The 17,099-nt window shown below is 35.7% G+C and overlaps 1 protein-coding gene across 1 annotated transcript; it reads left to right on the forward strand.

The window, feature by feature from the left end:
- The first annotated feature begins 2,912 nt into the window (after nucleotides 1-2,912).
- LOC149787974 (C1q-related factor-like) lies at nucleotides 2,913-8,738 on the forward strand. Its single transcript, XM_089975694.1, has 2 exons — nucleotides 2,913-3,190; nucleotides 7,700-8,738. Exons 1-2 carry the CDS (start codon nucleotides 2,986-2,988, stop codon nucleotides 8,143-8,145), a joined length of 651 nt encoding a protein of 216 aa, XP_089831820.1. The 5' UTR covers nucleotides 2,913-2,985; the 3' UTR covers nucleotides 8,146-8,738.
- The last annotated feature ends 8,361 nt before the right edge of the window (nucleotides 8,739-17,099 follow it).

A 17,099-nucleotide genomic window follows, 5' to 3' on the forward strand; every position in this document is an offset into this window, starting at 1 on the left:
TGGTTGCCAATTAAGAAAAATGACAATGAAATGGGACAGAACACGCAAATTTGCCCTGAATCGCGGTAGCTAATCGACTGGAATAAATTCAAACAAATCAGAAATAAAGTAAGCAACATTAAAATGCATGCTAAAAATCAATATATTTGATACACATATTACAGATTCTAAACAAAAATGCTCCAAAAACATTTTGGAAAATTACAAGATCAGTTTTGAAATGATAAATCATTTAACTTTTTTTCCACCACTTCCATTCTTAATCCAGGAAAAAAAGAACGGCTATGTTTTTCAAGAATATAAACTGAAAAAATATTCCTGAAGCTGTTTTTGAAAATATTCATCTCAAGCATGTGAATCCTCTTCGCCATTTTGGATTACTACCTTCAGCAAATATCAAATTGACTTTTCACATTGGTAGCATTTATAGCATTTTAAAAACAACATCATTTCGAATAGCCTCTCTTCGAAAACTTAAATACCAACTTAGTAGGCAATTTTATCAAAACTTTATGAAACTAATATAAGGCCCATCTTTTAATATGCCAGTGCAGTCTAGGACGGATACACGTTGACGGATTCAGAAAAATTGAAAAAACTACTGTTTTAAGCGACAAGAATAGTTACAGGACTTCAACATAGTTACAGGACTTCAACAAAAATAAACATTAGTAAGCAATATCTCTATTTTCAAACAGAGTGGGAAAGTCTGCGGTCTAGAAGAATGAGACAAAAATTAAAACTGTACCACATTAAAAGGAAACAAACTCCGTTCTATCTCAGTGAATTTCTCCCCCCCCCCCTCCCGTGTCAGGACAAACAAATTATAACCTTCGACATTCAAACAATATGGTCATTGTCAAGTTCAGGCTAAATTCTACCAAATCATCTTTTACAGACTCATTGGTTGCCTTGTGGAATAGGATACCTTGTGTTGCATGTCTTACTGCTTTGAAAAAAGTGTTTGTGTCCAAAAATCGTATCTTGGAAAATGCGAAGTTTTATTATTCGAACCCTAGATATTATCCATACTGGATTACGACATATTGTAAGTTCATTAAATGCTGATTTTTATCGTGTTCAGCTTGCTGACACCCCTTTTTGTTCTTGCCATAGAACTGAAACCACCATGCATTTCTTGTTCTGTCCCAGGTATAGTTGACAAAAAACTGAGCTAATGAGAAAATTACTCATTGCCATATGCAACCGATAGTTTAGATTTACTGCTTTGGGGATAGGGCGATGCAAGCTGAAAAATATAGAACTATACATGCATTTAAATATATAACCTTTCCCTGACGACTGCAATAACTTACTCAAAATGCGATTACTGTCTCTTTCTCTCTCTCTCCAATCACGTGTCATTATTAGTCACTGTATTCATGTTGAATATGTTGTCATACTTGTAGTATAAAGAGAGAGGGCAAATATTTAAATTGTGTCCAATCTTATTGTATTTTTTGCGACAATAAAATATGTTTAATCCATGAAACCACTAGATCACTGTGCACTTGTGCTTGTAGATTGAGTTATTGCCCTTTTGGCTTAAAACTGGTTGCTATACTTGTCATAATCCTGGGACTAAAGCTTGTCTCGTAGTTGCTGAGAGACGTCTCTGATATTTGGTATACAATACTTTGCATGATCATCATGACTTTAGTAAGAGTTATGACCCTTTTGGATTGTATCTTGAGGCAAATAGTCCAATAACTTTGGTTGGATGCAGCAAAGTAGAATGTATATTTGCTGAGCATTTTGCTCATCATTCGTGTAATGTTCTATTTTTCTTCTTCTTCTTCTTCTTCTTCTTATTATTATTATTATTATTAATATTATCATTATTATCATTATTATTATTTAACCACAACACAAGTGAATGGAAACTTTCGAATGCTGTGAGGATACAATTCTTGAATACAACGGTTAAGCCCCTCTTTATTCTAAGTAAATCCAGATTATTGAACTATTTACATTTGTTTTCTTTTTCTTTATGTTATTTCTCCTTTCGTTCATTATTCTTATTCATTTTCATTCTTTTTTTACTAGATACATATTTTCTTATCGATGTCTGGTTTGGCGAGTTTCTAAATTCTCAGCAAGTATAATCGATACTAATGTTAAATACACGTTCTCAGAAGACACATCTGCATATCAATCCAATAATTATTCTCATCTAATATATATATATATTCGACCAATGCGGGTATGTATATGTAAGAAAACTTGCTAATAGCTTCTCGTGGGTCAATGGTTCTTTCAGGAGTTTTAAAACTTACAACGGCAGCGACTTTATAGCGTAATTTGTGGTGATGTGTGCATGACTGAGATGGTATACAGGTCCGTGCTTCCAGGTAAGGCGATGGGTGCAGTTGAATACGAATTAAAAATTCTCTTATCTGTATAATTATATTGTTAATTCGTAAGTATCACAAATGTTTGAAGTCTCTAGGTAGAGAACGTGACACTATATTACCAATGTGTTGGTTAGGTTGCTATGGTTTTCCCATTCTTGGTTTACGTCTCTTAATATTAAAATATAAATGCTTGACACTTTTATGTCAGAGAAGTGGGTTTAAATAGGACAAATCTATCACTGTGTTTAATATGATGTACCCCTTTATGAGGACGAAATGAGGCTTGTTAAATGTTACAAATCGTCGAAAGATTCTAGCCAGCTAATAGTAATGGTTTGTGACAGTACTTGTTTAAGCAGTTCGTCGAGATAACGAAAAACAGGATAATCAAAGATGACCTTGACTTTGTGACCTTATATATGATGTCATGCATATCCAGGAATTCAAATTAGTATCATTAAATTGTAGCAGAAACGCTTAAACAGCTTCCGGAATTCCATCTGGTATATAGATAATGATGCTGAATTGCGTGTTCTATTTACTGGGTTTAGTAAAGTCTGTTAACAAATTAATGTTAGTTACATTCTGAGTTTGCTTTTGCCACCAATAATTTTAGAAAGGTTGGAAGAAAATGGAGGTTTTCTGTATTGCTCTACACTTTCTGTTCGCCCAATCTTCTCTCGGCATTTTAGACAGCATGATTAGCAGTGACGTCAGCGCCGTCAAGTTTCGTCTTGAAGAAGAAAAGGAGAAACGTCTTTTATTGGAAAATGATATGGAAATCCTGATGTTGAAAGTAGCAAACCTTACAAGGACTGTGGAAAAATTTGCAACAGGTAAGCATCTTACTAACGTACAGAAAATCGTCACAGGTAAACATCGATTAATATGGAGAAAATAGCTTATTATTTTTTGTGGTTATTATTATTCGCCAAAATTGATATTTCAGAGTATACCATTGGTAGTAATTTAAGACACAATATATTCATCAAAATCGTATAAAATCAGACGAGTTTTCATCCTAAGGTTTACATTTTAAAATATTCAATATGAATAAAATGTAACCAGGAGTGCGCTTAGTTAAATTATATAACTTACGTAGCGATACCAATATGTCGCTTACTAATAAAGGTAGACTTTTTGGTCTGTTATTTTCGTTGCTAACCCAAATGTTATATAATTGTTTGAAAATGGTCAATGCTTTGTCGCTAAAATTATTTTTACTATTCCATATTTTCATTATTAGATCAATAAAATTATGGTCCACATTCTTCCTTTAAAAAAAAAAACGTTTGCCATTTTATTATATGCTTCCAATTTTGATTCAGATCGTTTATTAGGGTCAATATACAATTTATCAATATCTACTACTATTCAGTTTATAGGACTTTCAGGTAAACAATCAAAGAATCATATTATATTTCCAATCCTATACTACTATTGGTTTTTATCGTTTTTGGAAACTTTGGAATATTGATATGAAAGATGTAAAGCAGATATTAGAGATTTCTCTGAACGGTCAAGAACGCACACAGCATAAAAGACATGAGGAGAATGGATATCCCTGTCAACGCCCTCTATCGATACCAAACTAATTCGAAAACATTTGTTGTTTCGACATTAAAGTTGCATACAATTATATATATATATATATATATATATATATATATATATATATATATATATATATATATATATATATATATATATATATATGACCATGCATCTTAGTCAAAATTTTCTCACTCGCTAGGCATTCAGCATTAAGAGGTTAATTAAGGACTGGTCGGACTGGTTTCAATATAATGTGACTGGGTGAGGCATCATGTTACGCGTCTGCGGCATGATGTCCTAGTGCTACACATCACTATGAACTGTTACACTTCAGACAGCGTAGCGATAGGACTGAAATTGTTTTAAAGCTACATTAAAAATCCAAATCACACACACACGCACAAATTTTGATTTTTGTAAAAATCTTACTTTGCATAAAAATTCCACTTTTTTATATTTTGTGCTCATTTGCACAAAAAAATCTTTTTTAATGCAACAATAAGAAAATTTTGAAACATTTGCGTAAAATGAGATACTTTGGGTTAGGGTTACTATACATTTTGAATATTTCAGTCCAGATTGTGGCAACATTTGCACAGGTTGTCCTATATTACGTAAAAGAAAGTAACTTCTGCTTCCAGGTTTTAGTAATGTTGTGGCAACATTTCCCACAGGTTGTCCTACATTGTGCAATACAAATTAAGTACATGTACTCCCACCTGACCTGTGGTGATTCATATTGCTCTCACATTGACTAGGTAATTAGATAAGCAGTTACTCAGCAAGGTTGACTGACAGGTCCTAAAGGTCTATTCTGCATAAAAGTCAGTACAAGTGACCAAAATTTTGAACTGAACAGGAAATACATTATTTTGAGAAGTGCTTTTTTGCAGCTGGGGTATGATACATTCATTGGTCATTCATTGTGACACTTACATGGATTATAAATATGATGGCAAAATCTGAAGGTCAACGCAGATCTTAAAGTAGTTTATCCCACACTGCTGAAATCATAGCGATATGACTTAAAAAGTTTTAAAGCTACGTCAAAAATTAAAATCACACACAACCACACAAACAAAATCTTTTCAAAACGAATCAAAATATATAGTAAAGAAATAGTGAGCTTTTTTGGTTTCTTGTATTATCTACAGTTTCTTGTTCTTGTAGAAACCTTGCTTCATCCATATGCAAAACTATGGGAAACAAAGTATCAACCCTACTTGCAATAATTGCAGAAGCAACCTTGTATGATACAGTTGGAAGTGAAATGGGTCTCCAGTTTGAAATGTACCACTTGGGTTTATCACATTGTGGTACACATGTAATAACTCCTGAGGGAAGATAATTCACCAATTCATACCTAAAATTAATGACCCTCGCTAGACACTATCCAACATCTTTCCAAAATAATCCACCAGATCCTGGGATTTTTCATGGCATTTTTAAAAAATGTGCAGCTTCTGTATGTGATACGATACCATTAAAGTAATGTTTCTGTACTTGAATGTCTGCGCAATTAAGTAGCATTTCAAGAGAAACAGAATCACCTTCACGAATTTTATATAAACTCATATAAACTTGTTTTGCTCAACCTCAGATGTCTTGTTGACTCTGTGTTAAAAACATTGCTTGTTGCAAGATGCGGCAATTTACTCGTATAATTTCTATTTTCCAAATGACAGAGAAATTTAGTTACTTTCTTTCCGTCTACATAGCTCTAGACCGCACCCTCATTCCATCCAACTTTACCTTCCTAAAATCTTCTAACTCTTTTATTTTTTCCACAAGTTGTCATGCTTCACTAAAAACTCTCGTCTAAAATTTTATAACTGCAATTAGTTGATGTTCCTGTCCATCTTGAGTTTTCTTTTCATACAAGATGCATACGAAATTGTTGTTCCAATAAATTGTAATAGAAGCATTTTAAATAGATGTTGATCATTTGTTATACATTCAAAATCCGATGAAGATACAGGCTCAAAATTGTCCAGTTGTTCAGTACAAACCTATTAATGTTTATCTTTTAAGATGGCTTATTTTACTCTTATAACATTGTCCAGGTCTTCTAATCTTGAATTATTAAATTTCTTCAATTTTTCCTTTTAAATTCCTTTTTGAAAGCTATCTTAATTATTACAAGAGAATGGTCAGTCCTGCATCAAGTTGAACATTTACATTTTCACGAACTGTAAATCAATTTTCAACTCTTCATTTTCAGATTTCAAATTAATCTTTTCTGTGCCTCAATTTCTCATCAAACACAACAGGAAAAAAAAACATTAAACTATATACATTTTACCTAGGGTCGGACCACGGGTTTTTGGTGCCCTAGTTGAACTACAACTTTGGCGTCAAGAAGTTATGAAGTTTCAAAAAAGCAAGATACACAAAGGGTTGTTGGCGCCCTAGTTGAGCTATACCTTCGTCGTTTTCCTCCTCGAAAATAAAAACGTGTAAACAATGGAGGCTGAAGATGCCTCCTCTTTATGCTGGGAAGCCAATCTTTTCATTCAGTTGCACATTTCAGAATGTGGATCCTTGAGCTGTCTTTGAAGTTACTGATTTCCCTCATCCTTGAGCTGTCTTTGAGGTTACTGCGTTCTCTCATCTTTGAGCTGTCTTTGAGTTTACTGATTTCCCTCATCCTTGAGTTGTCTTTGAGGTTACTGATTTCCCTCAACGTTCGTGTTCCATAGCTGATGAATTTCCCAGTGTTAAGACATTTTAGTAACCTGTATCGCGGGATTTGTTCTGAACAAAACCATTTTACGCCATGGGATATTTGGAATAGTTTACTCTAATTATTATCTGTACAACAGGAGTACGACCTAAACCGCCTGCAAATAACGGAAGCATGACTATTATAAAATACATATACCAACAGATTCATCCGCATAACATCTTGCAGCATAAAATATATGTTTACCACAACATTACCAAATTTATTCTGGCTTTAAGATTAAGAAATGATGTATTTTTGGTGTGCCATAAACAACAAAGAGCTCGCTGTCTTAGCAAAAATTAGTGTATCTGATAATCGAAATGATTATTTTATGCTTTCTGTACACACCATCTCGCTCCCCCCCCCCCCATTTCATTTCGTTCTCTCCAGTGAGTATAGTTTTCCAACATATGAAATACAAACCTAATTTTAAAAAAAGTGATAATTTAAAAAATAAGGAGGTTTACAAGTGTGCACAGTCTCTTCGAGTTTCAAAAGTAAAAATAAGAAAATAATCGAGTATAGGTTTCTAACTTGACGAGTAACAGCAAAATGCGCTTGTGCTAAGTCACTCGTTTAGAGCGATATCAGGAAGTTTTGAAGTTTCAAAAAAGCAAAATATACAAAGGACAAATCAACTGTAAATGTAAGAGAACGACGTGAAAAGAACAGGCACAAAAAAATGATAGAAAACATTATAAAGAACAACCTACATGAATCCAAAGAAAACGCAAGGAAAAGCAAAGGATAGGAAAAGAAAACATGAATTCAGAGAAGACAAGAAAATATATAACTGTAAATCTGAGACACTTGCATAAGGAGATAGCCACATTTTGGCAAATCCTGGAAGAAAAATTGTGTTCAGTCTAATTGAAATCTGGGGTTAATGGTCATCACACTACTCTTTAAATTCAGTATATTACAATACTATGTTTAACAAAGTATTTATGTTTACTCAATAAACTCTTACCAGCTCACGTTGTACGTGTGTTTTCCAACTTGTAAGGAAGGGAGAGAAGCATTTTGCTTTAATAGCCTACGTATGAATAGCATCTTTTTATTATAGGTTCCTCAACTTCCCCATCCACCACAGCACCAAGCATTGCCTTTATGGCTTATCGCAAAACAGTCTTGACGAATCTAGGAGTTAACCAGAAGCTAATCTTCGACAAGGTTGCTACAAATGAGGGGAATGGATACTCTGCGACGACGGGGATTTTTACAGTTCCTGTTCAGGGGACCTACTTCTTTACATGGACAACTGCACATGCCAAGGGTTATTCCCTTCCTGATACAGATCTTGTGACAGGTCTTGTGGTCAACGGGGAATACATGGTCCATGTTTGGATTGGCGTCGAAATGTCTTTCAATATGGGAGGTAACTCGGCCGTTCTCCGACTAAACACTTCAGATGCTGTGTGGATAGGCGTTTCCAAAGGAAATGGAGTTTATTCCAATACAGCCGCAGGATGGTTCTACCCGACCTTTTCTGGATATCGGATACACATTTAATGTGTTTCCCACATTTTTCGTCCAAGTTAGTTTGGACACCTAAGATAAACTTTAATCCATACTTCCTTATACTGGTGACGAAATCATGCTTGTCTGATTGCTTGATGATATTTTTTTTTAATTGCAGAGGCAACAATAGTTAATTGACTCGCCCAAAACATATTAAACTTTTATCGCCAAAACGTTTTATGAATATTTGTCTTTTTGTAGCTTCAGTGGTATCCTGCTTGCAGCAAGACAAAATATAATAATTGCTACGTAATTTAAGGAGAACTGTTAGTCAACTGTCATGTCTGAATAACCACAGTTCAGTGAGTAGAGATAATAGTCAGACTAACAAATATTAGACCATATATCGTCACTTCCGCTCATCTCCCCAATAGTAGATTTTCAAGAGGTGATAAACTCCTTGACTTCTATACTGAGAAAAACGGCTAAGAAGCATTATTCTCCTACACATGATATTCTCATACATGGGCTATTCTTTAAAGAAAAGGTATTCGTGAATAATATAAATAATAATAATCTGTATAATCTTTATAATTTTATGTGTATTAAATTAAAAATAAAGAGTTATTAATTATTGCTATAAATGTTAATTTTTTCAGTGCAAAATATTTATTTTTCTCTATCTAGGTCGTACGTGCCTTATTGAAATATCGGACACGTGATCATACCGGTCTACTATGAGCTAGGTGGTGTAAGCCCTCCTTTTTACCGTTTGCACAAGAGAGAGAGTTGCAGCTAGTTTGTTTAGGCTAATAAAATCACAATGAAGAATTTTACCTATTGCATTCAGAGCAGAACTTCATGCTTAATTAAATCATGTAAACCAAGCAAGTTTGCTCTCCTCCACCCCGACCCCCAACACAAAAGACATGGTGAAATGAAAGTCACAGCTGCATTGGCTCATAACATTTAGTTTTCTCAGAACTGGGAACATGGCAGTTCTTCGCATTTTCTTTATGCACAATTGTTATGTAGATTTGATTTAATTATATAGGATTTAATATATATTTATTTCAATTTAATTGTTTGTCAGTTTAATTTTTTTATATTTTTCATTACATGCTACTGTAATGTAAATTTATTCACTAGAGATGATACTTTTATCAGAAAATAGTTTGACCATGACTGTTCGTTTTATAAACACCAGGTGTTGATGTAAATCAGGACCTTTCTTCAAAATTTTTAGCCACGACGTAAGCAATTTTTAAATATTTTTTATTTATTTATTAGAGTAAGATAATTGGTTTTCGTCAGGGCCATACTGGGTGGACGTGAACTTAGCATGTATCTAATTTCTATAAGCTTCTAGAACATGATCACGTGACCCCTTGTTTACGTTTTAGGAGACGATATAACCTCTGTTTTGAAGAGATATTCTCATTTGCAGCTGGGCGTTCTCTTACACTGGAAGTTGTATGTTGTGCTGTTTGGAGTTATTTAAAATTATTTGCATTCAGAAAGATTAATTCTGCTATTTGTCTGGAACATACGTGTGTTCATGTGAAATTGTTGAACAAGGACAGTTTTGTTAATAAAAATTTATTTAAATATCCGAAATCGGAGTGATAATTCTTGTTTCTATAAGGAACTGTAGACTTCAACACTACAGATTGCATCATGCGTCATCGTCTTCCATCTTGGATTCGTCGTCGGGATTAGAACTTGAAATCAGATGAACATTTTGTTATTAGGACTTCTAAAATATTATTCGTGGATTATTCTTGGATTATTTTTGGATTTGATTCTATAAAACCGTATAACTTTTACAGAATTTTTCCTGGGAAATAAATTATTGTATTTTATCAAAGCTTGTTGTGCACTCTCTTTCTTGTTTTACTATTTATTCGAGCCTAAGCACGTGCAATAAGAACAATGCTGCACCTGCATCTCTGACAACCTTTCTAGCCGTGATGTCAACGCCTTAAAGTTATTAATGATAACTTATAGTAAGGATAAATATCCAGTTTAAAGATATAAACTTATCTCATTAAAAAAGTTTATATTTTAAATTAGTATATTGTAGGGGTCATTCTGTATCAGCCGGCAAAGACAACGTAAAAAGCTCACACATAAATGAAAAACTCAATCTTTATCGGTCAATGTGTTTTTGTGTCATAAGTACCTTCTTTAACACTCCTGCGCGGATTTTTGAGATCTTTTCCCTATCTGGGTCCCTCACATAACCCCTGCGAGAGGTCTGGTTGAAGTTTAATTTCAGTGTCATTCTGTTTGCAATTACAAAAGTTGTGTGTAAAACTATACTACTGGAGTCGGAGACCTTGTCACATGCAACACTAAATATAACTAGACCATCATGACCTGTCTTTTGCCCTTTGTTAAAGGCGTCACCGCATATAATTAGCATAGCCCACTGTGAGGGATGTTATGGTTGGGGTGGGGTGCTCCCAATATTGGACGTCAAATTAGTGAAATATTGATGTAACGCTCCGAGCCTCCAGTCAGCAATGCCGACGGTTAAATGATTGAATATACAAAAAGTGAATTTCAACTAATAACAATTTAATAATAAATGATTCACATTTCCCAAGTACTCTCCTTCCTATCGACCCTGTAATAGCCTACTGCATCACGTGATTAGTAGTGTGAGATAGATTTCCAACTGTCCTTGTATTCTACTCATCTGTATATCTTCTATTCCTCTCAATTCCTTGTTCTCCTCCTCTCGACTTTCTCCACATTCCTTCTGCTCCTCGACTCTCTATACTCATCTTCCTTATCCACCTTTACCTCATGCTCCACTTTCTATACAGCTTCTCTCACACCTTCTCTTCACCGACTAGACTGTGGTCCACTCCGACTGCTCTGCTAGCCACACATCCGTCTCCACCTCTTGGAGACTCAGGACTCAACTGAACCAGAAGTTCAGTCCCCTAAAAAGCTTCCTGTGAAAACACAAGGACGTTATAAAATTTTTCCGTAGCCCTCTCATCTCACACTACACACAGCCTATCATCAGAAAACGGCTGTTAAATTTCATCGGTCACGCATTTATTTCCATCGAAATACACATACGTGCTTGTATGGTAAAACAACGTCGTAATAAAAGTAATAAAAGCACGGTAACAATTACTTCTCATACATACATCAATAAATTACGTCACGCATCAGTACATATTCCTAATCCCATTATACTAAACAATGTCACAACAATCAGGTGCATTTCTTTACATTACAACTCATCCAAAGTATACAAATATTCAAATATCCATGCTCTAGTATATAAATACGTCCACAATAACTAATCTTGCATGCTTCAACCATTTTCCCAACTCAAAATTCAAGCATGTGTAAATTCTAACATAAACATTAATAAATTCACTAGTTTACTACGAATTAACCTAATAGCGAATTACAAAATTAATTCTAACCACAAGCTAACAATCTACAATCTACATAATTCTCTACGTAAAACTCAAGCCCATTTCTCAAATACGCATGTAAATGAAACACTACAAAGGTGATTCTACATACTAAAGGATCCTAATAATTAAGTATACATATTCCAAGTAATTACAATTAAGATGCCGTAATATTCTGCAAAAATCGATCAAATAACTTACTGAACGCTTCGAAGCTTTGTCTTTCCTTAGAATCTCCTCTCTAAGTTTTACTGTACCTGAAATTATGACAAGATTATATTTTATATTCTTTAAACAAGGTTTGAGAAATATATCGGTGTAATGCCATATATGTTCTTATAAACTGCGTAGATGTATTTTCATTTCTAGCTTCAAAGTTGGCTCTTTGTCACAAAAGTGTCATTCTAAAGGACAGTAGTTAAAGACAGAAAGAATAAAAGATTAAAAGATAGCTACTCAATTTCCTATTTCAAAGTTGTATACCTACCAATGCCCTTTGACCCTTTGACAAACTGGTTGTCGTGAAGCTTTCCTACGTATTTCATTGATCTGCTCATCAAATTTTATAAGTCAGCCAATGACAACCCCAAGCAGCCAGACAATGTTGTCACAGGCGATCTCAGTGGAGAAATATATTCAGCCGTAGACAGTTTTTACTAATGCAGATGGTATCTAACTTGTCTGGTTTGGTTTTATTTAAATTCTAGGCAAACCAGTCAACGATGGCTTCACTCTCCCGCTGAAACAAATCCTTAAAGTAGACAATGTATGCGTGTTAAAAGAAAGAGTACTATCATTTGCATACTTGTTAATCGTTACCTGAGGCGGAAGCTCTAACCACTAGGCCGCCGGAAAAAGTTGAGCATACAAAAAAGTTGGTCAGATACGAGCATGCTTCATTCCATTCGAATTATTGTATGATCATTAGTTTTGGCCTTATTGAATAGACAATGTTTGATGCTGAACTATACTTATACCTCTCCTTTTAGCTTTCTTACCTTTTATTCATTTGAATTTTGTAATTTTCCAAGTTAGTGTTATTTCTTCAGTTTTGAAACAATCAAAGAGCATCCTCTTCAGTATATTAGATACCTCAAAACCCTTGCTTATAATACTAGTCATATCAAACACAGATTGGTTACCAGTCCAGAAGATTTTACTCCAGTTATACAGGACTTTAGTAAAAATCTAAACTTGATAATGGCTCGACTGTGTACGGATCAGCTAGACTGTGTTCGGATCACCCAGACTGTGTACGGATCATCTCGTAAATCTACCAGCAGAGGCAAGATTAGTCATAGGCAGGGATTTGAGACTTCGGAAGGAAAAATGCATCTACGCTGAGGCAAATGAACCATGACTTTATTTCAGTATACTACAAAACTGTCTTCTAATCAGTCTAATCCCGAGTGTGACGTCATCTTTATACACATTTGAACGATCAAAAGCCAAATTTCATCAAATCATTTAGCAAATGAATTCGTCCTCTTCTAAAAGCAACAATACTGCAAATATCTCTATCCCTAAATTGTCACGTTGATTAAAATAAAACCCCATATTTGACTCACGTCATTATTAACAAGTGCTGTACTAATTACATCTTTGATCTTTGCTTTTGCGGAAAGGCTACCAGCCGTCTCGCTTTTCGGAGTAGATACAATGAATTCCGAATCACCTATCTAGATACAATGAATTCCGAATCCTCTATCGTGGTCATGCGTCCCTTTATAAGGATGATTAGAAAGATGGAGACAATGCATCTTCCGTTGTAGTTGTATGATGTGCAAATTTTATATATATATATATATATATATATATATATATATATATATATATATATATATATATATATATATATATATATATATATATATATATATATATATATATATATATATATATATATATATGTGTGTGTGTGTGTGTGTGTGTGTCCATAATATTATACTAAGTAGAAATAATATACACAAGCCGAAATCGAGTTTAGGTTCATGCTCTAAGGGAGATAACTCGAAAAACTACAAATTTTGCTGGATATTGGTTGTGTGTTTAGTATCCCGTGGCTAAGCAAAGCCTTGTCAAGAGCAACTGCATGTAATGTCGGCTCTTCTGTACTACTTTTAGAATCGAAAAGTTTCGATTGCTTATGTATTCATGTGAACCGTGATAATTATGCCATTATTTTAGGTCTATGTCGTCACTAGACGATTCGAAAGATGGAGTCAATGCTGCAACATCCATGTCACTATATGGATCCGGTTACCGGATAAAGACTACATTCATACTTAAATCTGGTTACCGCGTAAAGACTACATTCATACTTAAATCTTTGAACTACACTGAAACATCTCAAAGAAAGAAATTTCATCATTTTTTTGGATTCCATTTCCTGTGCAAAACCTTATGTTTCGACAACCCACTGATGTCCCGTTTCTAACGAAAAGGGGCCGTCCATTTAGTACGTACGCATGGAGGGGGAGGGGGTAACCCAAATGCATACACTTTGGTATGGGGGGGGGTGTCTACTGATAATGTACGTACGCTTAGGAAACGGGGGTGGGTGAAACTTCAATAATAATTTGTCTAATACGTAACCTGTTCGACTGGGTTCAGGCGGGGTTTGAATTTTAGCGGACACTAGGCAAACTGTTTAAAGTTACGCGGCTTATTTCTTTGGTGCAGCCAGACATTCAACGTCGGTGGACTATCTGTTTTATTAAACATGTTAATATTATTAATCCTTTATGGTTTCTGCGTGGATTAAATAAAGGCCGTTCTATAGAATTGGGTCGGGGGCGTTGAGCGTACGTACCTAGGTGGGGGTTAAAAAAAGTACACATGTGTACAGGGACGGAGGAAGGGTAAAGCCTTGCCAGAGTTTTGCGTACGTACTAAATGGATTGCCCCAAACATGATTTACTCATACAACCTGGCAAATGCATTCTGTACTATTGTATGTGTAGCCACATTGGTATTAACGACAATTACAGATCAGACAAAGCAGCCGAAGTTACCCCGATGTCGCCTGTTTCTGAATGGATGAAGCAGAAGGTTTTTGATGTGGACTCATCTAAGGAGCATTTTGAGGATTTACTCAAGCTAGACCCCAGGATGTGCGGGGCCTAATACAACAAGCGATGAGCACGGGGCCCCAAACAAAAACATTGCATTTGCCTGAAAGCTGGGGGCCTAAGGCGGTTGCCTCGTTCGCCTTGCCCTAGGGCAGGGTCTGGATTTACCATGTTACGTATATTTGATTTGATTTAATTTGTGTTTGATTTGATTTGTTTGTGCGTTTTGGAATCTTTTATTTTATTTACATGTGAACGTAATGTAATTTTGCTTACAAGGAATTTGATATTTTCCAGAAAATATCCATTCTAGCGACAAGGGGAATTTAACATGGGAATAAATCGTGGGACTGTCTAGGGAATAGGGGAAATGGAACAGGGTCGGGACCCTATTTTAATACGGTCCCGACCTGATGGGGCCTATAAAAATGGAACAGGGGAAAATTGAAATAGGGAGGGTCTCTATTTTTTTTAAGACAAAAAAAGTAAAAAAATGAGGTGTAGGCAATGAAAGTCAAGATCTTTTCGAGACCTATGAGTGGCCCTGAAAAGGGCCTTTGGGTTTATGTTAATATACCCTTAACATAAAGGGCATCTGTGACATCTTCTTCTTGTCCTTAGCCTGCGCCTAACTGTAGGACCATAGATTAACACTCTTTTGAGGCATCCTTGCCTCTCCACATAGATTCTTCGCATCCACAGGCTGGTGTCTGTCCTGTGGATAACTGTCCAGTTGGGTCGGACATACATTGATATGTCCGTCCGGAACATCATCGAAGACACAAGCGTGGAAGATTGTACGTCGGTCCACATGTTGGGGGTGCCGAGAACAGGTGAAGGAATGCAGTGAACTGCGTTTATTTATAGGGAGAGGAAGGATTGAAATGGATTGAGTTCGTTGACCAATCCAAACAGGCGTTACAAAATTCAGTCAGCCCACATCCAATCCTAAGAGAGCAGTCTGTGACGTCACGTGGTCTATATAGATTCGCTAGCGCCTGTGCGCAGTCAATTCATGCGACAGTTTTTCAACATGACGGAAACTCAGAAAACGATAAATTGGGGTGCACCAGACGTGGAGACTACCCAAGGGAACCCGGACTTACTTTCAGAAGAGGTGAATTGGGATTTTGTGGATTTTCTTACCTCGCAAGAATTTGTTCCGGAACCTTCGTCACCTTCTCCTTCATTACCGGAGAATTTTAGACAGAGACAGAAAGAACAATTGGAGAAATTTATACAACAGCAAAAGGAAGCGGAACAAGCTTTTTTCCTACAGCAACAACATCAAGAAGAAGAGGTAAGAAAAAAAACAACAACAACAAGAAGCAACAGCAAAGAAACAAGGGTGTGAAAATCAAACGGTCACGGTACTGTTAGACATTTTAGTGGAGTTAAGAAGTCTGAAACAAATGTATCAGACTTCTTTATTACGACCGAAGAGAATACGACCTTCCCGAGCTAAACACTCCAACCCTGTGACTAAGCCTACCGTGCCACCCTTAGTGATTTCAACCAAATCATCATCATCAACAGTACGCAGTCCAGAAATAGGCCTTGGCCGTGGCAAAGGCTTAAGACAGTTAAAGTTGATTGCTTAATCTCACCCCTATACCAAAAAAAGGCCCTTTTCAGGGCCACCCACGTCTATCGAAAAGAGATAGACTTTCAATTCTCAACATCCATTCAAACTCAAAAGAAGCCATTTTACCCCTATAGTACGTGTCTGTGTATGAGTGCGTGAGTGTAGCTTCTTATTTTAAAATCAAAACCCAAAGACACTTACCTTTTTATACCTAATTTATTCTTTTATAAATATTTACAATCCAATTCACAATTCACAAGAGCACTTTAAAAAGTTCATAAACTTCTTCTGTCTCATTGTTCACTCTCTCTGTTCTTTAATTTCTTCACCATCACAGTCTTTTCCTCCTCTTCCTCCTCACTTTCTTCCCTTCTTCTTTTCTTCTCCTGTTTCTTTTTCTCCACCTCTCTGTTTTCTTCCTCTTCTTCTTCCTCTGAAGAATCCCTCTCTTCTTCTGACTCCTCTTGTTTCTTTTTTGGGCAATCTGGAGACCAATGTCCTTTTTCTTGACAATAATAACAGGTATCTTGACTTTTGTCTCTTCTAACCGCTTTTTTTCTTTTTTGACGGTCTGGACACTCTGAAGACCAATGCCCTTTCTTCTGACAGATATAGCAAGTATCTTGACTTTTATCTCGAAAAGAAGAAGAGTAGTCCCTCGGCTGGTCTGAAGAGAATTTTCTAATGACCCCTCGCAAAGCTCTGATGAAACGTTCGATCTGGGTAGTCTCTTCCATCGTTGTGCTCGGTTTGAGAGTGAAATGAATAGTGAAAGGACAAGACACATACCCTTTTATATACGCTGGTCTGATATGACTATAAATTAGTCCATGGTGTTTAAACTTTAGTCGTTTGACTTTTTGCTATCAAGATGAAACGATCCAATTCATTTGAGAAGAAAGAAGAAGA

This window comes from Sinohyriopsis cumingii, chromosome 11 (assembly GCF_028554795.1).
Source record: "Sinohyriopsis cumingii isolate HCF-2022 chromosome 11, ASM2855479v2, whole genome shotgun sequence".
Classification (NCBI taxonomy): domain Eukaryota; kingdom Metazoa; phylum Mollusca; class Bivalvia; order Unionida; family Unionidae; genus Sinohyriopsis; species Sinohyriopsis cumingii.